The sequence below is a fragment of the Triturus cristatus genome, chromosome 2_2, assembly GCF_964204655.1.
Source record: "Triturus cristatus chromosome 2_2, aTriCri1.1, whole genome shotgun sequence".
NCBI lineage: Eukaryota > Metazoa > Chordata > Amphibia > Caudata > Salamandridae > Triturus > Triturus cristatus.
In genome coordinates, this window is record NC_140582.1 from 68,823,492 (window position 1) to 68,850,304 (window position 26,813).

The 26,813-nt window shown below is 43.9% G+C and overlaps 1 protein-coding gene across 2 annotated transcripts in view; it reads left to right on the forward strand.

Annotated features, from left to right (window-relative positions):
- The window catches only part of LOC146861859 (uncharacterized), a 141,718-nt gene that overhangs the window by 67,711 nt on the left and 47,194 nt on the right, over window positions 1–26,813 (forward strand). For both annotated transcript variants that reach the window (XM_085641029.1, XM_085641030.1), the window contains exon 4: window positions 3,706–3,822. In XM_085641029.1, coding sequence (XP_085497155.1) covers window positions 3,706–3,822 — 117 coding nt within the window. The remainder of the gene's footprint in view (window positions 1–3,705; window positions 3,823–26,813) is intronic.

Here is a 26,813-nt window from a genome sequence, read left to right on the forward strand (position 1 = left end):
TGCGCGTGGGCTACAAATCTATATCATATATATATTTCACTGAAAAAAATGAAGGTTCAAGTTACGAAGTTACGTTATAGTTAGGCATGGTAATAAGAGCCAAGCTTATGTTTAAAAGAACGTAAGACAGTCACTGAAAAAAACAAATGTTAAAGTGATGTTATACTTAGGTGCTGAAATAAAGAAACCTTAAAAGCTTAATAAACATTGACATTCATTAGTTATAGATTTCTGAGCTAACTATAACTGCCGACCCTTCCATGCACTACTTATGACAGCATATATTACATCATTCATGACATTTTAAATTATATTGTTAATGACATCACTGATGACATCTTAAATGACATCATTGATAACACCATAGTCATTTGTAGCATAGAGTGACTGATTGTACACATCTGAGTCCATAGCACTGAAATAATGTACGTCCTGGAGGCAAGTGTGATTGTGCTGGTTGAAAGTTATTGGGTGCTCTGTTATTGGGTGAGTATTACTCTATGTTAAACAAGGCAAAGCCTAAGTGCACCAGGTGTCATTTACACAGGTATGTTTCGAAGTAGGTTGATATTTTAAATTTAGGATAGGTGTGCTGCCCGTGTGTGAGTTGACTGCTGGATGGAAGGTGCCAGCACAGACTACTCCCTTTTGTCCTTTCTGTGAGACCAGGATTGAGTCGGTTTCTCACCTTTTATTTGAATGCCCCGCATATAAAGCTCCTCGCCTCAGGTGGCTGAAACCCCTATGTAAAGAACTAGGCACAAGACAATGTAGCGAGGCCCTCCGTATTTTAAAATCGGACACACGCCCTTTACTCGTCTGTGGTATGGCGAAGTTTCTAAATTGGGCATGGACGATCAGATCAAAAAGGCTTTTGTATGTTGTTTAATCATGGTTTTATAATTGGAATTTTTTATGTAATGTATTTATGCCATTCGTATTTTGAACCTGTATAACTGTTTTCTTATGAATTGGCTTTTTATTGTATTGCTTTTAAAGGTATGTTTTATATCGAAATAAAGCCAACTTTGACTGACTGATTATATAATTTCAGAATGTCATCATTGAAGTCATCAATGTTCTCATTTAACATGTCATGAGTAATGTCATTTATGAGGTCATAAACAGTGCATGTTGGTATCGCAAGTTAATCCTAGCTCTGTAAAGTATAACTGGTGAATTTCAGTGGTGTTTTGGTTTTGAACATTACTTTATTTTATTTTAAAACCTAGCAATAATGTCACTTAAACTTTCGTTTTTTTGTCAGTCAATTATTTTTCAAATTCTATTTCCTAACTATATGGTCCCTGTAAACTATGTGTTTTTTAAGTTAATATATATCTATGGGGAAATAATAAAGTATTGTATTGTTACAGACACCAATGAGTAAGGGTGAGATATGAACATATCATTGCTAACAATACTTCCTACCCGAAACCTCTTTGATTGTTTGAGGACCTCAACAAATATGATGAAAAAAGCACAGAAATCAGTCAGGTTTCCTCTGGAATTCTGCCCTTAGTCCCGAGAAACAGGATGTACCTGTAATCAGTTTTTTGCTTCAACAGTTTTCCATCGATTGAATTCCACCAGTTGGGAGTGATCTCCCTCACTAACTTCAAGTTCGATCATTGCAATGCTGTTTATGGAGGCTTGCACAAAGAAAACATGCTGTGCTTGTAGAGTGCCCTTTATGATAGGGCTGGACTGATTTGTGGCCTAAAGACTTGCTGATATGTTTCCGAGATTTGTTGGTTCATGCATTGGCAGTGCATGAAGAGTGAAGGTTATGATCTTGTTGCTAATACTTCAGGGTTCTATTGACAAAGGTAAGTTTACATGTGGAGATCTCCAGATGTGGTGATCTGGACTTACTCCTAGATGCTGAAAGGAAAAAGGGATGCGTTTTTAAAAAAAAAGAACAATTACAGAAACCTTTTTTAGGAGTAGGCGTATGTCTCATAGAAAAAATGTTTTTGTGAACATTCACAAAGTCCAAGGGGTCCCTTGGTGACCCCTTCCCATTTGCAAACGGCTTACCACCTCCTCTGAGGAGGTGATAAAATATTAATGTTTTGCGGCTGGATTTCAGTTGCAAAATATTATTAGTATTAATATTCGCTAAAGGAATCAGTATCTAGAAGGGGCGCCCTTCCAAATATCAATTCGGTCTCTATTCCCAAACCCTAATTTCGATTCGGTAAGATTAATTAACATCTTACCGAATCGCTGTTTGGTTTTGAAGAATAGAAAAATGCTATTTTCCTTTAGGAAAGGCTCCGATTTTACGAGTCAAAGCCTTACTGACCATAAAATAGCTTAGTACTTGAGGACGTTAATATTTAATTGAAAATAATATATTACTTTTCAAATAAAAAATATTAATATACATTTCCCCAAACCCTGTTTACAGAGGCCTTCCACAGTAATTAGAAACAGCACATTTGCACTAAAACATTACATAGTATTCCATTTTAACTTAATTAGATTGTTAAATATTTATTTAAATGTTTTTTATTAAACTGAAATACATTTTTCTTAATCCTCCACATCCCTTACTGTATCATTTGTGTTGAATGTATTCCAATTTTAGATATAAGTTACATAATTTTATTTGTGCTTTAAAAATAATGTTCTAATTTACAATATATTTTATTAGAATATCATGTATGTGAATACATTAATGTTTATTTGAAAACATTATATATTAATATAAGTTAAATTAATCAAATAAAGTTTAATTTGAAATGTTACTTTATTTAATTTATTTTATATGTTTCCCAGTGTGGTAATGTTATTTACTGCTTCCTGTGATTTTTATCAGAATGTGTAGTAATACCAGTGGTTTGCCCTGTGTTATGCCTGATTCATTCCAAGGCTGGCCTGGACAATATTAAAGCTTGTTCTGTCAGTGGCACTAGAGAAGTAAAGTAGGTGTAAAGTTTGTGAATGGGAATTGTCTTACTCGTCTGTGGGTGTGATTTGTCATGTCCTTTCCTAAAACCATTCTTTAATGTTCCTAAACTCCACCCCATTTTGGTACTCATTTCGTATTTTCCCGCTACTTGCTGTTGTCCCGCCCACATTTACTGCTGAAACCTAGGCTTGTGTGCAGCTATCTCTGCCACCATGGATGATAGGTGGAGATCTTAGCCTGGAGGTTTCTGAACTGCATTTTGGAGTTCCTAAAGTAGTTCTACATTACATACTCCAAAATGGCTTATGTGAATAGTTCCATAAGTGTGTGCCTGGTTTAGGCCCTTGTTAACTGGCAGAAAAAATAATCAGGTGTAAGTTAAGCGCTCCAGAGCCTTATGCTGAGCGGATGAGTATCGTTGGCGGTATTCAACAGAGGTGTAGTTCCCATGGGTAGTCAAGGACAGAAGGTTTATGACTGTTGGCTTTCGGTTCATTTATGCCTGAGGTATACCCTGACTTTGTTTAAAGCAGCAGTAAAACCGTCTTTAAGGTTAATTTAGTCGGCATTACCTGCGTTTGTTTGAATTTTTTATCCATGTTCAGAGCCCAAATGTTGTTAAACCCACTGTGTGCACAATATAAATAAATACCAATACCAGTTGAAAGCTTTTTAAACAAATATTGATTCAGATATTTTAACTATAGACACCGTTGTTAAAAAGAATGTAGAGTTTCACTTACAAACTATTAACTTAATAATTGTGATAATTTTTGTTTCTTCTAAAGGGATTGTGACCCTCTCCTCTGATGATGTATTGAACAGGGGGCAGGTGTCAGACATATGCTTGGTGGATCATCATGATGGGTCAGATGGACTAGAACGAAGCCCGGATCAAGGATCAGGTATTATACACATAATGCTATGGAGATGTTACGGTGCCTAGATTGAACAGAGAGGGATCCCTGAGTGTCCCAAAGGAAGAAGTGAACCCGAGTTGGCTCCTTGCTTCTTACCACTGAAGTATGCGAATCTGTTGAATGATTGAAAGAGTAGCATTTGAAGCATTGAAGGGGATCCTTGCTGTATGTCTCTGTGCCTAGAAGTGCATGCCTACTACACAGTTAGAACATGTGCAGCATAAGTAACAGACGTGCAAGCTTCCTTCACCACAGATCACATACAGAACATACAGCAGCAGTGCAAGATTCTCATACACCGAGATCAGGTATTGAACAGACCGCAGCAGTGTAAGCTTCCCTCACTTAAAAAAATACCCACGTGCAACCAATCCCCATTGTGTGGGTTATACTGTGTCTCCCTCTTTTTCAAGGAGCTGTGGTCTTTATGTTAATACTTATTGCTGTACAGTGCATTGGCAATATTGCAGTTGTTCCGCTCTCTGCAGACCTCAAGCATCTGAGAAGTATTAAGGGCAATACAAAAATTATAGAAAATAAAATAAATAATTTAGAGATGTGCCAATATCATTTTATATGAAGCTGAGAAAAGCTATATTGTCATTTTTAAAAATAGACCTGAATACATGTTTCCAGTATTCTTGAATGTACATGTTGCGTCTGTTGGGAATGAGACTCCATGTGGGATTGGAATATAGGGGTGTCTGGCCTCGAGAGTTAAAACCTCTGCTCTTGGGTGGTGAGGTCACAGGAACCCATATCTGGAGAGTGGTAGTCCAATTTTAGAAGGATGGTCTGTCTGTTGGTTTAGAGAGCATTTTTACAACTGTACAGCTGATGGCGACATGCATGTCGGTGGAGTAAAGTAAGACCAAGGGTGCTGTTTACACTTTGGAGGAAGCAGATCTTAGGGCATCATGTACAAAGGGCTTTAGCGTTTGAAAACCCTCTGATTCAGTAAATCATAGGAATGCAAATGCTTAAAACCCTTTTCAAATGCTGTAACCCATTTAGCGATTTGGAAAAGGTTTTTTGAATTGCTAAATGGGTTTAGAAATTGTTCCAGAATCGCTATTTGGAAAGCGCATATTTTGGGCGTCCCTTCCAAATAACAAATTTGAGATGGCATCAGTGATGTTATAAATTATGTCATAGAACATGTCATGAGTGATGTAATATGTGAGGTCATAACAAGTGCATGGCGGGCGCAAGTTATAGTTAGCTCTGCTAACTAAAACTGGTGAATGTCTGTGGTTTTGTTAGTTCAAAACATTAATGTTGTCACTGAGAGTCACCTAATTATAACATAACTTTAACCTTTGTTTTTTTCAGTGAATTTTTAAGGCTTTTTTAAAAACAAAAATACATATTTTTATCACACCAAACTATAATGTTACTTTAACCTTTGTTTTTTCAGTGAATTTCTAGAGATTTTTTAACAGAAAGTAATAGATTAATACCATACATAAATGCAACCCCCACTTGCGGCCAGGCCCTGCAGCAGACCCCCCACAGGTAGCCAACCCCACACTGCTCCGGCTTTTGGCCTTGTTCAGCAGCGAGTTGCCCCGGGACATGGACTGCCGCCAGTCCCTGTGGCAACCCCTAGCAAACTGCCAGCCCTACGCTGCACACAGCCCATGGCTGCTCAGCGGGAGGATTGACCACAGGGTTTAGCCTGTCGCCAGGCCCTGTATCCAAAACCCCAGCAGGCTTCCAACCCCATGCCACGCATGGCCTTTGTTGTGCGTGGCATAGGCTTGGCCTTTGGGCCCAGGGACCCCATCCCCTGAGGCCAAAACATATATATTAAGGGAAGGGGGCATGCAGCCACAATTCCCGTGCCTTCTTTGGCTCTGGGGACCACACCCCCTGGGGTCAAATACAATAAAAAAGAGCAGAGGGCCACGTGGCCCCCTCCCTGAGCCTTCTTAGGCCCCAATGACTCCATTACTGAGCCAGAATCTAAGGGGATGGGGGCATGCAACCTCCCTTCCCAGCCCTAATAGGCCCTAGGGACCCATCCCCTGGTGCAAAGTACGATAAACAAGCATTGGCATATCTACTAGGTCTCGCCTTTGGAACCTTATAAGTGTTTAGCCAGAGCTATTGGCTTTGCCAATGTCTTTACGCTATGTTGTAGAGCATTGTGACTGCTGTGCAGCATGTTGAAACATTATAATAAAAAAGTGCTATAAGCATTTTTGTTACCTTATCTATAACCAAGAAGACATTATGTACGACTGAACGGCCCTTTTAAAACAAGTCCAAATTGTATCCACCTATGAAAATGTTTTAATAGATGCACGCACAATAATAATTGTATGCCAAATTGCAGGCACTTGACATGTATCCCTCAGTTTGCACTACTGTTAGTAGCCCATGGGACAGCAGAGCTATACTTAGTTTACGTACATCCTGATAGTACGAGAGTCAGCAGCGCTACCCCACATGTGTCACAGTTCTCTTTAATGTCAACACAGGTCTACATGAGGTTACACTGCTGTCATCAAGGCCTTAGACAGAAGAGGTACCTCCTTGGTCGTACTTCTCCCATTAACTTTTCAGACAGCAAACCTATCAACTGGGTTACATCGATCTCATTAATGCCTTAGCCAGCAGATACTGAAGACCTTCCAGGGCTCTCAAAAACATTTGGGACAGCAAAGCTTCCTCTTAGGTTACAAAGATGTGGGTATACCATGGGCAGCACAGCCTTTTCTTAGCATAAACACATATCTCAGTAGCAATTATGATAACAGAGCCGTCCCTCAGGTGACACACCTCTGTAAAGCCTGTAACAACAGAGCTACACCTGGGGCTACAATGCAGTCTGTGACTGCCAAGACTGAAGAGCTACCCCTCAGTTTCCATTGCCATTGCTAACAACTGAGATAGCAGAACAATATTTAATTTACACACATGTAGGTAGTACGAGAGTCAGCAGAACTACCCTAAATTCGTCACAGTTCTCATTAATGTCTGCGTCAGCACAATCTAACTCAGGCTACACTGCTCTCATCAAGGCCTTCGATAAAAGTTCCTTCTCTGGTTGTATATCTCTCAATAATGCTTAAAACAGCTGAGCTTTCGACTGGGTCATGTCACTCTCAATAATTGCTGAGACAGGAGAGTTCTATCAGAGGCCCCAAGCTGTTGTGAACAGTTGGGAGAGCAAAGCTACTCCACGGGTTACATGGATGTTGTGATTCCAGCAACACCTGTCACTCGCAGGTAAGCATGCGTATGTGGAGTTAAGCGTCAGGGTACACTGCTCTCACTAGGCCATGAAACAGCAGTGCTATACCACTGATTACTCTTGGGCTACACACCTCTGAGTAAGGGTTGAGATAGCAGAGCTGTCCCTCAAGAGAATCAGTCCTCAATATGTCATGTCCTCGTTTATAAAGTGCTCAAAACCACCTAAAGCAGAGCATCCCTTCAAGGTACACACCTCTTGCTCAATGGTTAGATTCTAGAAACATCCACAAGGTGATCCAGTTGCCAGTAACGCTTGTAACAGCTGAGCTGCCTGTTAACCTATGCCAAAGTCATTGAAAGTAATTGATTTTGTGGCCACACATTTTTCAACATAATTATGGAATTGTCCCCTTCCCACATGATCCCTCAACTGCTGCATAATCTGCAGATTTTACCAAAACATGTTTCTAGCTCAAAAGGATGAAAAGTATCTAAAATGCAGGGACACCAGATGCAAAGTAGTGAATGGCCCTTCACATAGTTTGACTGGTCACATTTCAATTTCTCATTGTTGCATTGTAGTGTAAAACTGGTACAAATGAGGTGAAACGTGCTCAGACAGTGGTGTTAGTGTGCACAAATGACAAAATAATTAAGTAAATCTATCAAAAAATTGCTGCACGAATGATACATGATCTGGCCTAAGATGTCAGAGCAAGCCTGTGTTTTAGATTAATAATCTCTCAGTATAGAGTGAACAGCAAACCTATCCACAGCACTAAGGCCTTAGACATCAGAGCTATCTCTAATGTTCGCCGGCTCTCACTGACATCATCTTCGCCTCAACACTCAAAACCATTCCATTCAAGTAATTCAGACCCGCTTTGTCAGCCCTTCATTCTGTTTTTAACCTCTCACCACTTCTTGAGGGAAGGCAATTCTGAGCATTTCACACCATGTGACAAGGAACAGTCCTCTGCTGCTGCTCCTGTAATCCTCCTGCCTCTGGAGTATCAGCACCTCCGAAGCATGTTAATGCGTCCTCAGAATTTCAACCTTCTCTAAAGTATGTTAATCCAGCTGTTACACATCCCAGTATAGTGATGTTCGAGCCTGGAAACAGTAAGCACACACACACACAAGATTAAACAGTCAGACACACACGTAAGGGCGCACACAAAACTATACAAGACCGCCGACGCAACCGACACATTACAACTCCACTCAAAACATACATAATTTATTAAGATTTTACCCATTAAGATTTTAACCTTTAAGAGCACATCCGAAAAGGAAGTCAACAGACTAAACTATTTAGAGACAAGTGTGGGAAGTGCCAACTCTTCTGTCTCCTGCCTGTTATGTTCCAGGCCCTAGGCCCACATAGTGTAGGAAGGACGACACAGACATGGGAATGTGGTACTGGAAACTAGCCACAAGCACGTGCACTCGGGCTCTTTTATTTGCGGGGTCACCTGACTGGTGACGCCCGTGTTGGATGGGTGAGGGGGTGTATGTGTGGGCCAGCCCTCGAGGGAGTGGCTGGCAGAAACACTAGACTGTGTCCAGCAGGACACAACATTCCTCCCAAATTTTATTAAAACGAAAAAACAACAAACAAGAGTCCAACCTATGGGAAGGAATGAGAAGACAACTAAAAATAACTGAAGTCTCACAATTCAGAGATGTAGCTCGCAGGACAGCGGTGGACAGGTGCAGCTGGGAGCACCCGTACATCTTGACACATGTCCATACTTTAACCAGGCATATCTGGACACGAACACAGTACTGATGAAGTCCGGACTTTTCAGCGTGGCGCCAGTTGAGTGATATTCCACCTATGTGATGTTTGTCGGTCCAGCGTACTCTTGCTGTGAGGCAATTAGTGTCTTATAGTTCAAAATAGGTGCATCAGGAGCGTAGGTGGAGTCCATTGTAAAACACCTGACGATGATGTCGCTTGATCCCTTGACAACAGTTTTGGCATTCTGTGACCTGTTGAAGTCTCGGTTGTATGGCCTGGCTACTTCCTGTAATCCATTGGTGGGGCAAAGTAAAGTCCATCTCTCACGCTAGGGGAGGCCCCTTGGATGAGTTGCTACGGGACTGCATATGGGCTCTGACTTTGGAGCTGCCGCCTGGTCACTCGTGCAAACTTCAAGGGTGGATGTGTCCTGGTCAGAACATGCTCTCGCTACCAGGATCAGGACATGCGCCAGTTAAACAGATGGTCACTGTATCTTCAGATCGTTGCTTTGTATGTCAATGGTGCAACACTCCAGTTGTGGTACTTGATGCTCCAGGGATGGTGGTGATGCACATGGCAGAGGATGGAGTGGCTGCCATGAGACGACTGTACAACAGGTGGTGATGACTGGCAGTGATTAGGGGTGACTGGCGAACCTTTGCAGCCATGATACTCGTCTACACTTGGTGCAGCTCTTCTTGTTTGGCATGTGTGTAAACAAACAGGGATGGCCTTTCCTTTAAGCAGCCGGCGACAGGTGGTTGGACGGTCACTGTAAAGAAGGACGTCACCGCACCCCAGTGGCTGTCGTATCTTAGAAGTTGCATTCAGGCGATGGTGCGAGTACCCGTTCTGGTCCCCTTTTGTTGACTTCTACTGTGCACCTGTTGTCGTCTGCTTTCCTGGAATTCGAATGTCACTGTCCTATATCTCTCCACTCCTTATCTTCTCTGAAATGTGGTGAAAGGCCACGCAATGCAGGTCGCTTCTACACCTGCTCTGAAATGTGGCGAAAGGCCATGCACCGCATGTTCCGTCTGTACATGCTCTGAAATGTGGCGAAAGGCCACGCAATGCAGGTCGCTTCTACACCTGCTCTGAAATGTGGCGAAAGGCCACGCAATGCATGTTTCTTCGATACAGGCTCTGAAATGTGGCAAAAAAGGCCATGCAATCTCACAGGGACCTCCTGCTCACCCCGTTGTGTTCTTTGGACTTCACATCTTCTCCCGTCACGGACCACTCACCGGTCCCGTCCTGTCAAATAGGACTGGGTGTCTTCTCAGGTGCGTCAGCCATTTCAGGGACGGCAGTGGAGGTAGGTGTGCTTGATGGATCCATTCTGTAGTGTCTTCCATACCCTTTTTCTCTTCGACAGAGTATTCTGGCTGTAAATTAGGATTGCTGTGGGAGGCAAGCGTCACCCTTCTCTTTTGCAGTTGTGGCAGCCTGCCACTTTGGAGACACTCTCTGAATGGTCTCTGGCCCATTGCAGGGCGATGTTGGTGCAGGTAGGTTGACCACGATCTCTCTTCTTCCTGCATTCAGGCCACATGGGTCCCCTCTCTCCTCTGGGATGTCCTTGGTGCTTTGCAGATGGTGGGTAATCTCCATTCCGCCTACTCTTCACTCGAGGGCATTGCTCTTGCACCTTGAGATTGCGCCGTCACACCGTTGGCTCCTGCCTTGGCTTCTGCATGCTTGGCAGGGTTGGTAATTCCTTGTGAAGTTCTCATTGATGGCCCCATGTTGGCCTGTCAGTGCTAGAATTGCTGGCTGGCTGGCACGGACTCCTTCATGCAGCCATTCATTATCAATGGGCCCCAGTGAGTATTCGCTCAGTCTTTCACAAACATTGTACATGGTTGCCACTTCTCTCTTGTGCTTTCTGCCACCGATTACCGAGAGGTGCTCCTCCCCCTCTGTGGAGCAGTAGCCTCCCCACTTATCTTTGGGGAGTACTAGCGGTGCAAATGCATAGTCTCTTCCAGGGTGCTGTCTGCTGGCACTCTGCCTGTATCGTCATTCTTGCTGTGGCTTGCAACCAGGGCCCAAGCAGTATTTTGCTTCTTTGCTGAGGCAGCTTTTAGTGGCAGGCGGTCGCTGCCCTGGGGTGTGCAAGCTTCTCTTTGGGTTGGTCTCTGCATGCAGTAGTAGCTTCTCTTTTGGCTGCCCGTGGCGATATTACAGGACACTGCAGACTGTTTGGTGATCAAGGTAGCAGGGAAGTTTTGAGCACAGCACCAATGTGCAATTGAAGCTGTTTATTTGCAGTATGCTGTATTCTGGTGCAAAGCTGGAATTGTAGTCCAGTGTTTTCTGTCTGTGCAATACCACGTTTCACTACTAGATGGCACTGCAGAGCTGACTATGGCAGTCCACATTGTTTCTTACTTTCTGGAACCTCTCTGGGTTATGTGGTCCTGCTGAATGGCCACTAGGTAGCAGTGCTGGTGCACTCACCAGGGGAGCTGCTTTGCCGCTTTTAGTTCCAATGCCCAGACATTGCCGCTTTAAGATTTAATCCCTAGTCAACTTCTTGCAGTCAGGAGATCCACTCATGCACAGCGGGGACTCACCACTTAACGGAGACCCTTCCTCCTTCACCGCATGGAAGCATGCTGGCTGCTGACCTCCGTAGGACTTCCTTCTTCACCGTTTCATGTCTGTTGGTGCCCTAGAGTGCTCACTCACGCGGCGCAGGCACTCCAAGCACGGTAAGTGCTAAACCTATTTTCACTCTGTTTTCTTTTTTTTTATGGATTGCAATTATATCCCACATGAGCACGTACGAACGGGATCACTTCTCTCCTGCCATCATTTTCCCACCCTGCAGGCTTCGTGCAGTTTGGCGCTTTGCATTTGAAAACCGCCTGGGCCGCGGTTGCACCTGCTGTGCTCCGATTTACCTCAGCAGCTTGCTCACGATGCGGGCCTCCCCTTGGTGCTGCTTTACTCTAGCGGCCGTTCCTGCCGCTCCCCTGCCATGTCGTTGCACCTGCGCTGGGACCACACAGTGCACTGGCACCGTCAAAACGTTACTTTTCTGTGTTTGTGCCTGCCGGCCATGTGCGCACTCCTCCTGCTGGCGGGTCACTCAAACCGAAGGCTGCTCTCCATGCTCACACCGCCGGCGGCTCTCTCACAGCTGCTGTGCTCGCTCCTAGAATTTCGTGATTTGTTTGCTCTTTTTAGCACTACTAGACGTGCTCCTCCCGCCAGTTTGCAAGGGCTGAGGCAACTCTGAACACCTTCTTGGGCTGCGCGGGCTCCACGCCTTGCCAGCGATTCCTATTTAATCCTTTTTGGCGCACCAGGCTCACCTCGCTGGCCCCAACTGGTCGGGTGTCACTCGGCCTTCCGGCACTCTGCGGCGACGGCGGGCATCACAGCAGTCCGTCCTCTCATGCCTCTTCGTCTGCCATCGCGGGGCTTACTTCATGCCGGATGGCACCGCAGTGGACTCTTCAATACGGGGTGGGCTCCCGCTCGGCTCTTTCACCCCCGGGGCTCTTCACATGCCCGGCAGCTATTGGGCGCGTCCGGCGCCTCCTCACAGGGGGTGCCCTAGACACAGGCAACACCCTCCCCCTTTTCCAGATCTGCTGGGCTGCAGCACGCACGGGCACAGCCCCCTCGTCACCAGTGTTATGTTCCGGGCCCTAGGCCCACATTGTGTAGGAAGGACAACACAGACACGAGAATGTAGTACAGGAAACTAGCCACGAGCATGTGCACTCTGGCTCTTTTTTTTGCGGGGTCACCTGACTGGTGACGCCCGCGTTGGATGGGTGAGGGGCTGTATGTGTGGGCCAGCCCTCGAGGGAGTGGCTGGCAGAAACACTAGACTGTGTCCAGCAGGACACAATACTGCCCTGTCTAAAATGCAAAGCGTTTTCATGGCATTCTTTTATCAAAACTAGCTTCTATCAAAGACAAGTCTGCATGTTATCACTGCAGACTTGACGCGATTCACTGAAAAAGACACTTACTTAGGGTGACCAGATTCTCAAAACAGCAAGTACCGGCATGACAACATACCTGCTGCAAACCTTTTACTCCGTGTCTAATGTGTTCCAAGGACTGCTACGTAACAGTGCAGTGGTGCAGTTTCACGAGGGAGTATGGTAAAAATTGTCAACCTCACTTGCAAAAGTTAGGTATTACAAAAGAGCTTATTGAAATAATGACATTACACAATACACAATATCATGAAACCCTGTTTTGATAACTACCTGTGCAGATTCAACAAAAACAGCCGCAAGATAGACACCGCCTTGTCAGCATCAGTGAAGAAACCACAATGAGTTGTGGATGCGTATTTATGCATCGCCTATGTGATTAGTTTGTGACGAACATAGACAACAGACTCTAGCCTCAGAAAAATAGCAAGCAGATAAGAAGTCAAAGTGAAATGTTAAACTCGCTCATAAGTCAGAAGATGCAATTGGAACAAACAAAATGAATCACAGCCCAAGTATTTAAAAATGCCCATTGTCTTGGCAGGGATTGTGGCGTAACATCCTGAGCTGCCAACTTTGTAACTGGGGAACCGGTTACCAGTCTTGGCGTCGGCTCTCCCGTGGTGAAACATGTAAGCGGGGACGCCCATTTCAAATGCACACATGCTAACTCATCGGCAGTATGAACAATGAAGCACAGCGCCTGTCTGTAAAGCGGGCACCATGCTGATAAAGCAAAAGAAAGTTTGTTTACACATGCTACTGGTTGCACACTCTACCTCCTCGGAAGTTAAAAATAAAAGGAAACATGAAGCGCGGCGGTTGTCCGTGACACGGGTGCCATGCTGATAAAGCAAAAGAAAGATTGTTTACACACACTACTGGTTGGAAAATGCAGGCTCGGCGTCTGTGAAGTGGGAGCTATGCTGATACACAAGCTGAGGTAAACCCCCCAAAAGATAAAGCGCACAAAGGAACATAACTATAACAAATGGAAGAAGACAAGTCCTTGGGCGATCTATGGGAGTCAACAATTGAGAAAAAAGGTGGGAGAAGCAGGAACTATTATCCAATTAGAAGTAATGTTTTTTGAAAGAACACTGACAAAAGCCAATCAGAAGCTGGAGGCAGGCTGTAAGCCCCCTTGACTAAATACAGCACAATATTGAAGACTGCGGGGGTCTCACAGGCCTAGCTGGCTCCCCACATGGTGCTGGAGCCTGCATTGCGCCTGCCCACAGGGAGCCGGCCCTGGGTGATGGGGTCCTCGGGGCTGAAAATGGCCCTTCCCCTTAAATGTACTCCCCAGGACGCTAAATGGGCAGGGATGGGGGCCCTAGTGACGTCCCCCTCTGCATATACGTTATAAAATGACAGCCGCCATTTTTCGGGCCTGATCTCGCAGGATTTTTCATTTTGGTCCCGGGGGGCGGGGGGCGGGGGGACCCCCGATGGGGCCTATGGGGTCAGGGTATCCCTACTCTGCCCCATGTATAATTTTTTTGTTTTTTTAACTCCTGGACAGGAGATTAAGTCTGGAAGTGCTGTAATGGCTGCCAGCAACATTTTTCACATGTTCCTGGCGGCCAATCAGAGCGGATTCCTGTGGGAGCGAGATGGCCCAAGAGAAAACAAAAAAGCTCCCTGGGCCAATCAGAATGCTCTATTTTTAAACCGGTACTCCTGCGAGACTTTCTAGAAACTCTCACCAACCCAACCGGTCAGATATACAAATATTTTTTAACTTTCATTTTTCAAAAGCTATTCAATGGATTTAATCCAAATAACAAAAAGCACAATCTGTGGACCAAGACCTAAATTCCTACCAAATTTGGTGTAATTCCGTTCAGTAGTTTTTACTGTAGCATTTTCTGAAAAGTCTATGAATAATGCATGGGAGTGTGCGTTTTGAGGCCCCCTTATGCGTGTGTGTGTGTGTATATATATATATATATATATGTGTGTGTATACGGGCCGCCGTGTAAACACATAAATCACCAAATGCCCTGAAAGCTTCAGGAGGGCACACAGTGACCAGCCAACCATCCGGTTTTCTCTCTGTGACTCACTTCAGCATCCCGTGTCAATTTCTCTGCCTGACACGTTTCGATGTAAGCAACATCTTACTCATAGGCTTGCTGCAAGATATACCAGACAAACCTCTCCACCAGAAGAAGTGAGCCTAACGCCATGCTTAGCAGGGATGGAGGGCACTTTATTCAAACATTTCACCACTGCAACAAATAGCTTTTCAACTTGACGCGTTTCAACTCCTGTGATGAGTCTTAATCATAGGTTAACAGTCCTTCTGAATTTGAAGTGCTCACGTGTTTCAATCGACGTGTCTGTGGCCTTAAAGTCACAAGTACCTCAGTAAGTGAAATGTTTGACTAAAGTGCTCTCCATCCCTGCTAAGCATGGAGTTAGTAGTACTTCTGGTGGAGAGGTTTGTCTGGTGTGCGCACGGTGTAAAACCTGAAAAAAAAAAAATAATAAAAACATAACTTAGCATTTAAAAAAACGTACAAATTCACTGAAAAAACCATAGGTTTCACACACGTTATAGTTACGAATTAGCATTTAAAAAACCTTGCAAATTCACTTAAAAAACCATAGGTTTCACACATGTTATAGTTAGCTGGACATTTCACTCGTAAAAAACCAATGAAATTCCCCCGTTATAGTTACTGCAGGCAACTATAACTCACGCGACCGCAATCCTCTGCTGATGACGTCAGATATTACATCACTGATGACATATGTGTCTTTCTGAAAAATAAATATTTGTAATATATGTATAGCTAAAGATTAATGGAAGAAGACATTGGTAAATAAGTGTCTAAATACAGTGATGTAATATCTGACGTCATCAGCAGAGGATTGCGGTCGCGTGAGTTATAGTTGCCTGCAGTAACTATAACGGGGGAATTTCATTGGTTTTTTACGAGTGAAATGTCCACCGTCCGTAAAAGCGGCAGGGAAATCAGCGAACTGCATTTTTTGGGGGCAGGACTAATTATCATTCATGAATTGTGAGATAAACTTGCACAATATATACGCAACGTACATTTTGACATAGTCGCATGTATAAGAAATTGAAAACAGTGGCAACAGTAATATATATAAAAACAAGAACATTGGAAATTTGACCATTACAAAATGGATGCCAAGTTTGAATGTCTTTGATACTGAGTTGGGGCAGGTAGTCCTACTTCTATGTTTTGTTTAAACACTATATGTTTTACATTTCACAAACTACTGATTACCCGTGACCAAGGTGCGGCTGCACCGAAACGCGTCGGGCGTTTGTTTGCCATTTTATAAATAAAGAATCACGCTTATGGAATTGGGCTCAAGATTGCTTTTTGACCACGAAAAGGCTTTTTTTGAAAAAAAAATATATATATATGATTCAGCAAACTAGAGAAAGCTTTAAGCAAGGCAAACAGTAAAGAGAGACAAACCCTACTATTTACCACACCTAGCCCTAACACTAACATCTTGGGTCCACCTAGCATGAAATGTAACAACACCCATAATGTCAATCAAGACAAAGCAATCTGTCGATTTGTTTCAACATACAGTAGACAGGCCAACACAATCCGTTCCATTATCAAAACTCAATGGCCCATTGTTTTAACTGACATGGTGCTTTCACAAACTTTGCCTACACAGCCGAATTTCACCTACCGCAGGGCACATTCCATGAGGAGTGACCTAGTTAAAACTAGTCCAGAACTAGACACTAAGAGCATCTGGTTATCCCCTAAAAAGGTTTTTTTTAAATGCAGCACATGTAGGGCATGCAAATTTGGCATTAACACCAAATCCTACTGCACTCCATTTTCTGATGAATCTATCAATATCAGAGGGCATTTTACATGCCGGACAGATTATGCTGTGTACATTTTACAATGTGTTTGTGGACTACGCTACGTCGGCAGCACTAAGTTGCAGGTTTATGTGCGCATTTTGCAGCACTTACGAGCCATAGTTAATTCCGATCCTTCCTATCCTGTGGCTCGTCATATAAAATCCGAACATGGCAACAATCTCAATGTTCTGCAATACTTTGTTATTGATAACGTCCCCCTGAACAAACGTGGGGGAAACCGTGAAAAGCAACTAAGGCAATTGGAAACAAAATATATAATGGAACTAGATTCTAAGGCTCCGAGAGGTTTGAATCTGTGTGAAGATCTGTTTCATTTTTTATAATTGTCCCGTTAAACATTTAGACTCACTGTTACCAATCACTGTATTCTGATTGAGTTTTTCTGTAGGCAACGTTCTGTAACCTTAATCAGTCTAATGTTTTTGTGGTTTCTTTGGTCTCTTGGGTTCCCAAATGTTATCCTTTTTTTATATATAAACGACTTTATCTGTGTGACCAAACCTTTAGGGCTCTGTTGCTGTAGATTAGTCAGCTGACTGTATCACACAATTTACCAACAAAAAAACTAAATAGCTGTTTACATAACTAGGTTAGGGGAACTTTATTGACACATGCCCTATCCATTATTTAGGGTATCTTTAAACACTTTGCACTTTAAACGGTTAATACTTTTGTGGTTTCTCCATCTTTCGCACAACACAAATTGAATTACAAAAATTAAATAACAAGTCACGTTGTATTAGGCTCTGTGCGGGCTACTAATGAATTATATAGATTATTTTTATTCAGTGGTTTCGGATAACAAGTTGTTGCCTCCAAGTATTTGTACCTTGAATGTAATACTATTATCGTACTAAAAAAATATGATTATACAATGTTAATTTGCAATGCTGTAGGTTCTGTTTTGTATTCACAGCAATAGCCTTCTAGCATTGTCTTAGGAGGAATTTTCCAGATTGAACCCTAAGGCCATACAGTTTTTTCAATCTTTAATTTCAATTTTGTTTTTCCGACCACAATAATAGAAACATATAAATTACTCTTGTATTTATTGATGTTATATATGTATTAGCACAGAAATTTGCATTGGAGTTATCATTTCCATTTATGTAATGAGTTAATTACAACTACTTGATACGTGAGGTATTTTCACTATGTCTATGATCATGTTGACAGACATTAACCAGTAATAATGAAAGCTAAGTTACCTCCCCTTTTTTTCTGGTTTGTATAAATACGTCACTTCCTTGCAACGCAATCATGTGAGCAAGGCCACACAGTTGGCCGAAACGCGTCTTCCCGTTTCATTTGCACTGAATCTATGATTTAAATAAATTCGTTACTGCGGCTGCAGTTTCCAACAAAGAAGAAGGTGTCCGTCTCTCTTTTCATGGTGCAGAGAAGCGCTTTGGAGTGGTATTTGGATATATATATATATATATATATATATATATATATATATATATATATATATATATATATATATATATATATATATATATATATATATATATATCCATATATATATATATCCATAGGAAAAGCGTTTTTTTGACTTGGCTAAATCTATGGCGTCGTTTGACGAATCTTCACGAAATTTTCCAGAAAAATGTTTGCCAGTGATTCTAGTTTTGCATGGAAAGTTTCAGGGAGCTCCGTCAAGCGGGGGTTAGAAAAAGTGAAGGGGTAAAAAAAAGTGCTTTTTCCATGTTAATTTCCCTAGGGATGTGGAATACGACTACAGCCCAAACCGCTGGACGGAAATACACTACATGGGGTAAAAAGGTAGCTCTTGTTCGCTTGGCACGCTTTTTCTTATTTGGTGTAAATTTGTTCAGTAATTTTGGAGATATTAAAGGAAATCCAAATTTGTATATCTAGGTGTGCGAATAATTCTCGAGTACTCCTGATCTCGTGCAGGAATCTGATTGGCTGCCAACACATCAACCAGGAAGTGTTGGTAGCCATTTTGGGACTCAGCCTCAGCAGAGTCCCAAAATAAATGTCAAAATAAAGAAAAGAGGGCAGGGTAGGGATACCCTGACTCCCTAGCCCTGGTGCTGTGGGGTCCCCCATGGACCCAGCCAGGGCACAAAAGCATTTAAAATGTTTTTTGGTGCGGAATCGCAAATATTTGAGAATTTGCAGCAATTTTGTTTAAAAAATAAGTGTGGTCTCCTGCTTGTTTAACCATGGGCCCTAGTACAATTAGTGCAACATGGTGCAGAGCACAGCTTCACTATTCGTAGTGTGCCCCCTCCCAATCGCCCACCGGACTGTGTGGACTGACTTTTATAGATATGGCGACTTTAATTTACTAACTAAAGTTTGTTAGAACACTCCTTATACCCGCAAAGTATAGATATTGTATTAACAGCGTATCAGTACCTGGCTATGTGATAACCTACTGTATCTACAAGAATACGTCTGACACACCCTCCCTTCTACATCGACAGGAAGGCGTGAAACACACCTTTGTGTACCAGCAGAATCTGTCCCCCAATCTGGACTGCAAGAAATTAGATTCACACCATGCCTCTGCATAACCTGCAACGCCTGTAGAGCCTGTGAGACACCCCATCTTCCCAGGAATAACAAGTGCCGCCCTATGAGTGATAGGGTGTATATTGTACCTTTGTCCGTACCTACGCCATACTTTCGGCAAACCTGTACGATCTGCCATTTTTATGGAAATGCCGGCTTTACTTTCAGCATACTTGTGTAATATGCCACAATTAATAGAAATGTCGATCTTACTTCCAACACACCAATATAACCTTCCCTCGCGTACAAAAATGCTGCCTATACTTCCGCCACACCTGTATAATCTGGCATAATATCTCCGGTAGTCTACCATACCACACTCCTATACCTTCCTACCACACCCCCAACACAAACACGTGCACACATGGAGATTTGGTCTGCATCTGTCTGAAACATCCCCGAGCCGTTTTAAAGCTTGGACAAAGTGGACTCTGGCCCAAGGCCACAGCCTCTCTGGGGGCCCTCTGAAAGAGCCAGCTCTGTTTTGCAGAGTCTTTCTCCGATGACCTTGAATATTTCTTATTAAAATGCCATTTTCCTTCAATATTATTTTTAATGTTGGTGATGTGTGAGAGTCTGTTACAGGCATTATACAGAGAAATGTTGGCTTATGTTTCATGCAACATCCATAAAAAAAGTTTATTTTAGATCAAATCAGAACTTCATATATGAGGAATGGGAGAATGTCACAGAGATTATTTCCAGTAATATTAGTGAGCTGCAAACACAGGGAGACAATGGACGGAGCGCTGGAACTGTTCAGACACTCACCCCCAGTCATAGATCTGAGTTGAATCCATCATCATTCTTTAGCTCACTTCGCCACCCCAGTTCAGACACAGCTATATGCAAATCAGTCTTGACCCTGTGCCTCATGGGAACAGTCCAGCCCTAACTGCCAAGCCATATCTTCCCTGGACTGGAAACAAGCATCTTGGGACCGGGTTTGCCCAGACATGGGTCCCGTGCTCTCCATGCCACTGGAGTCAAGCTATCCTGGCTGATGAGGGGTGAAACCCCGAAACCGGTCCTAGGATGCTTGTTTCCAGTCCATAGAGGACCTGCCTGGCAGTTCGTGCTGGACTGTTCCCATTGGGCGCAGGGTTAAGACTGATTTGCATATGGCTGGGCTCAAACTGGAATGGCATGGTGAGCAAAACAACTATGGATTTAGGGCCAGATCTCTGTACTGGTGTGAATGTATGACATTAATCTGCTTTCTGTCAAGCATTTGTTCTTTTTGCATTTTTTATATTACTTTTTTCTTTTCTTTTTTTCCTCATATCACCAAAAAGCGTCTGCAATACTTTATATAGCACCCTTCTAAACTGTGCACCCTGCCGCCTCTGCATTCGCTTCAGTCTGCAAACCTTACCAGACCCATACCTTTGTTGGTGTCGTGGTGTAATCATTGGACCAAGGGAAGATGTTCGAAACCCAAGGCTCTACTCCATGTCAGAAAGTCAAGCCAAATATTGAGATCAGGGGCGTAACAAAGGCCCCCGCAAACCCCGCAGTGCGGGGGGGGGCCTTGCTCCAGGGGGCCCCCTCAGCCAAGTATACTGGCCTGAGAGTTCCTGAATTGCAGGAAGGGGAGCCCTCCATGTACTTTGCAGGGACGGCCCCCTCGAGTTTCGTTACGCCACTGATTGAGATTGTTCTCCTCCAACACTGCTTGATCTAAACGGGCAACTTTAATGGCTGCCTTGACCCAATCTTCCACCTTTGGGGGCAGGGAATCCCTCCATTTTATACAGATTTCCCTCCGTGTTATGAGGATCAGGTAGAACAACAGCAGTCTATGTGGATTCTTCAGCCTCTTGCTGACTGTACCATCTTCTCCAAATAGAACAAGAGCTGTGCTAAGGGCAATCTCTCTACCAAAGATTCCCCTAAAAGCGTTCTCAATTCCGCCCCAATAGTCTCTCAAATTTGGACATTCAGAGAAGATATGTAAATCGTTAGCTCTTATATAGTCACATCTTGGGCACTTGGGGGGAGGGGTAGGGGCAAACTTTGCTATCCTGGCCGGTGTCCAATATAGGCGATTTATGGTGAAGAAATTATTCTTTTTCAGGTTAGCTGGTTTTACAAATTTGTGTAGGAGCTTCAGGAAGAGTTCCCAAACTGCCTCTATATCACACCCGAGTGGAGCCCCATTTAGGACTAAATGTTGTGGTGAGCACTCCTTCTCATCTGCCTCCAGGAATATCTCATACCACTTAGAGACTTCCTTGTTCTTAAGATTAACGTCCTGTAGAAATAGCTCCAACTCCCAATCACCACAGGCTTCTTTCTTTTCAGACGTTTACCATGAGGATAGTTGAATATACTTAAACCTGGAAAATTTGTTCCCAATCTTTGCTCTCAGAGCCTCCCAGGGATGGACGCCCCGATTATATCAGATCTGACCATTTTGTAATGCCTGCCCTTCTAATTGGTATGCTCAAACTGTCTTTCAAACATACCGGAGACCCCGGTGATTGCTAGATTGGGGCAAAGTCCGAATAGTAGACTAGACCCCACCTGCTCCTTACCTTATACCACAAATGGAGGGCGTATTTCAATATTTTAAACATACTTTTTTGAAGTACTTGGGGGACCAAATTTGTACAAAAAAACGTCCCCACCTTCCTTCCTCACCATTTCACCCAAAAGCCTCCCCCAGGTTGAGTCATCAGCCTTCCCCAGCAGCATCCGGATGTTTTTAAATTGGAAGGCTACGCAATATCATTTAATATCTGGGAGAGCCAAGCCTCCTTTAATGAGCCTACGCCTGAGTTTCTTCCATGCCAGCCTTAATCCCTTATAAGCCCATATGAAGTTTACGATTTTCCCCTGGATTTTATTGATACCTAACTTGGGAAAACTGAGGGGCATGGCGTTAAACAAATAGATTCATTTGGGGATTATAACCATTTTAATTAGATTGACCCTTCCATAGATGTTAGAGGGAGATTTTTCCACCTTGCTAACAATCTGTCTATTTCTTTTGCAACCCTATTTAAATTGATCTGTGGGATATTATCTATTTCCTTAACAATTTCAATACCCAAATATTTGAAATCTTGGCTAACTTTCCCCTCCCAGTCTTCTATGTTCCAGCACATCACCTCGGTTTTTGATGGATTTACTAAATATCCCTATAGTGATCCAAACTCCTCTAACAGATGTTCGACCCTTGGTATAGCTACGGTCGGATCGGCAGTATATTACAACTGGTCCTCCGCATAGAGAGCTACCTGGCTGCTATACTGATGAGATCTAAAGGGAGTTATAGAGGTATCAGATCTTATCACCTGAGCTAGTGGCTCTATATATAAATCAAATAATAGGGGTGAAAGGGGGCACCCGGTCTTATCCCTCTCAGTACATTAAAACTTGATGTTAAGGTCCCATTTAGCAAAATCCTAGCTGAGGCACCCTCATAACACATCTAGGTCTCAATGATCGGCTGCTTTCTACTAAGGAGATGGCGACTGCAGAATGATCTGAAATATGACTTGGATGGATATTAATAGATGTTATGGCATCCATGATAGATCTGTCTGCCAATAAATAATCTATTCTTGAAAAATGTCCGTATTTCTTACTTTGAAAAGTGAATCCACAGGTATTACCCTTCTTAACTCTCCATACATCTCAAAGTTCCAAGTCATGCATCATATTATTTAGGGCCTGGCGAACTCGAGGAGCCCCTACATGCCGACTCCGATTCGACCTATCAAGCAGTGGGTGAAGCAAGACGTTAAAATCTCCCCCAATAATTATAAGGGCAGTGACTTCCATCAAGTTCCATTGTAGGTTGCATATGTGTGTAGGATCGTCGATCTTTGGGCCATAGAATGATGTGCTGGCTAACTCTGTTCCTCCAAAGTCTAAGAGGGCTAAATCCCACCTCCCAGTTTTATCTGTTTTAAACGATTTTATTACACAGCCTGCCCCTCGTTTAATCAGGTTGGCAACCCCATTACAGTGAAATGTCTGCTCTGATGTGCAGAAGGATTCTATCTAGGGGTACTGCGAGAAGGTGATACAGCTCTCTGAGATATCTAGATGAGTCTCCTGAATCAGGCTATTTGAGCTGGGCTCTGCTCTAAATATTTCATAGCTAATCTCTGCCTACGTATACATCTGAGGCCATTGACATTCCATGAAAGTTTTTTATATTAGTGATCTGCTCCTGTGTTACAATATTGAAAACTCACATCATTATCCTTGAATTTTAGATGTTAACACATTTAGAATTTGTATGAATGTTATTGCTACAGCGGGCGAGCGGGATTTCTTCGTGTTATCAAGGAAATGGCATAGAATGCATGTATTGCCATTTGACATGCGGTTTTTGAGGAAGCCGACTTGGGAATTACCTATCAATTGTGTAAGGTAGGTGTTAAGGCGTGTAGCTAGGACATCCACGTAGATTTTATAGTCCAAATCTATCAGTGAAATCGGTCTGTAGTTTTTGGCTAGTAACGGATCCTTCCCACCTTTGGGGATCATGATAATATTAGCTTCCGCCAATGTACCTGAAATAGTGCCTGATTTACTAATGTGATTAAATAGGAATAGCATAGTTGGTTGGAGCAAATTGGAGAAGGATTTGTAGAATATGGTTGGGTAGCCATCCGGACATGGGGCTTTGTTTTCTTTCAGTGTGTTAATTTCTTTTGATATTTCGATAATAGGCTTACTGAGAGCCGTCTTGCCGCCTTCTGTTATCTGGGGAACCTGGATTTTATTTAACTAATGTTTACACTGGGTAGAGTCAAAGGTTTGGTCGCTCCGATATAGTGTTTCGGAAAAGTCTTTGAAGGTATAAGAACTTTCTCTGTATTGTTTTGGGTTATGTTTAGGTGATCTTTAATTTCTATGATTTGTTTTGGATTTTGTTTGGGTTTGAGGTAGTAGGCTAGTAGTTTATGAACCTTGTTAGCTACACATAATTGAAGACCTTTAAATTTGTTTATCTACAATCCGGCTCTATCCCTCAAGATTTTGTTATTCTCATATTTTTTCTGTGTAAGCAGAGAGAGTGTGGGTTTGTCAAGGTTTCTGGTGTGAGCCATTTCGAGTTATCTTATTTATGACTCTAAAGGTTCAAGTTTGGCATTATTTGCTCTATTGATTTTCGTTTTGAGGGTCTCTATGAGGGTACCCCTAAGTGTTGTTTAAGGGCATCCCATAGTGTTTGTACGTTCGTGTCCGGGAGGTCATTATCTTTGAAGTAATCCTTAATCGTCTTTTGAATTTTTGCCACATCTTCGGTGTAGGAAGGTGGAATCTGACTACATGGTTGCCCCCACTTTTTTCCTGGTGTTTTGCTGGGAACCTGCTATTCAGGACCCCAGCCTATCTGCTTTCTCCCTTAAATTTATTACAAGTACTTTAAGTACACTCCAGATTGGATTCTGGGGTACCCTTATAAGTCCCTAGTATATGGTACACTATGTACCTAGGGCATAGGTACCCCAGAGGCCTACCAGGGGCTGCAGCATGTATTATGCTACCCCTGAGAAGCCATCCAAAATGACACCACAGGTCTGCTACTGCAGCCTGAGTAAGGTGGTGCATGCACCCCTTACCGAGATATAGGTTCACTATATCTCACCCTATCTCTGCACATATAAACCTATCAGTCACCCCGATGGCAGGCCTTATCAATCCTGAAGGCAGGGTGCTTAGTTTTATGTGAGAGGGTGCCCATGCATGAGCAGAGCCCCTCTACAGCCTTCAGAATTTATTCTCCGGGATTGTCTGTGATGCAGCCAGACCATATACTCTTACGTGCATTATAACCTCACAGTAAATGCTGACTTTGGGATGGCTGCACGGAAACATATCATGTTTGGTGTCAAACACCTTGGAATCATACCCCCACACCAGTAACTGGTGTGGGAGTATGATCCCACCCTTCTAGAGCTAGAAGCTAACAGAGCCCTGGCATCACAAAATGGATACTGCCAGCCACAGACACGAGTCTGCCCTCCTGCTGCTGGACAAATCTCCGGCAGCGGAGGCCTGGACAATAGGTTTCCTGACACAGGGAGGTGTTATCACCCCCCAAACAGGCTTTAGTGGAGTGGGGCTGGGTGGGTGCCCTCCAAGAGTGCTATGAAGTCTGCACTGGGGGCACATTTGGTGTCCCTGTGCATAGTCCAGCTCAAACCGGTTGCAGGGGCTATGAGCCCCTGCTCTGGTGCGAAACTGGACAAAGTAAATGGGTGTAGCCACCCCTCTTTCCTGACCCTCCCATAGGTGGCTCCCCAGAGTATGTCCAACCCATTCCTTGGGTATAAAGAAGGACCCCCTGACCACAGAACTTGAGATATCCCTGGACGAAACTCTGATACTGAATCCTGGGACTTCGACGATCTGCACGATGCCAGATGACTGAAGAATCTCCCTTGGAGTAAAGGAGTCACTCCCCTGCTTGGCAGGCACCAAAGACGCAACAGTCCGGTTTGCATCTCCGAAGCTCCTGAGCACTCTGAAGAATTTTGCAACACAGGAGGTGGGTTCCCGTGGTCTCTGAGGTCAATCTGTGCGCTCAGCAACTCTGAGGCCTGTATCCCTCGTGGAGACTGTGCAACCTGAACCCCTGGACACCGCGACCAATTGCAGAAGCATCAGCTTAGAGGCGACCTCTGCAGCTGAGCTTGGGTGACTTGTAACCCTGACCCCGAGCAGCATTTGTACCGAAGATTGCCCGCCTACACTCCACGAGTGTTCCGTGAGCTGGCCCTTTGTGTTTTCTCTCGAGGTCCCTTCGCGATCCCTGGTCCGTCGACTAGCGGGTCCCTGTGAATGCAACTGTAACTCAAATTGAGACTCCCTGGTTGCTCCAGACGTGCCCTGACTCTCCATCGCTTGGGGAGTCCCCGGGACCTTGCTGGTCCGCACCGAAGCATCTTTTCTCTTCCTGCGGGGTTTGCTGTTGCCAAGGCTTGTTGTGTCCAATCCGGGCACCGACGCTGCAGCACTCGACATCCTTCGTGGGACAGCTCGAATCCATTTCCTGGTTGTCGTCGATGCCTCCTGGTCCTCGTGGCTGTAGAGTCAAGCTTCCCCTCTTCGCACATGAAGCACCTGACATCTGTGGACATTGGTCTATTGTGCCCTTGGTCACTGGCCAGTGACCCAGACTCTCTCCCCTCTGCTTTCAGGTTCTACACATCTTCGATCCAGGCTTGGATCTCTTCGGACACTTCTCTTCTTCACGGCAGCAGCACTTTGCAGAATCTCGCCATTGTAATCGATGAAGACGCCCGACACCATTTGACACCTATGCACCCGGCTTCCCTGGGTTAGGTAACACGAGTACTCTGGTGCTTCCGGGGGTGTTGGCCCTAGAACCATCTAAGTCCAAAAGGGTTTGTTCCTAGTCCACCTCTAAGTGTACTTAAACTCTAATTTTCCAACCGCGACTTTCCTGTAGCATTGTACGGGGCTCGCACTTGTGTTCATACACTGCACACGCCCCCGTGGGTCTCCTGTGTCACTACTTTGGGTGGTTCCGTGGGGTGTCAGCAATTCTATGTGCCCTAGGCACTGGGTCTAGACAAGTTGTGGTTCTTATACCGCTTTCTTAGTATATGGTTCGGTCCCCCCGGGCCTATTGTATATT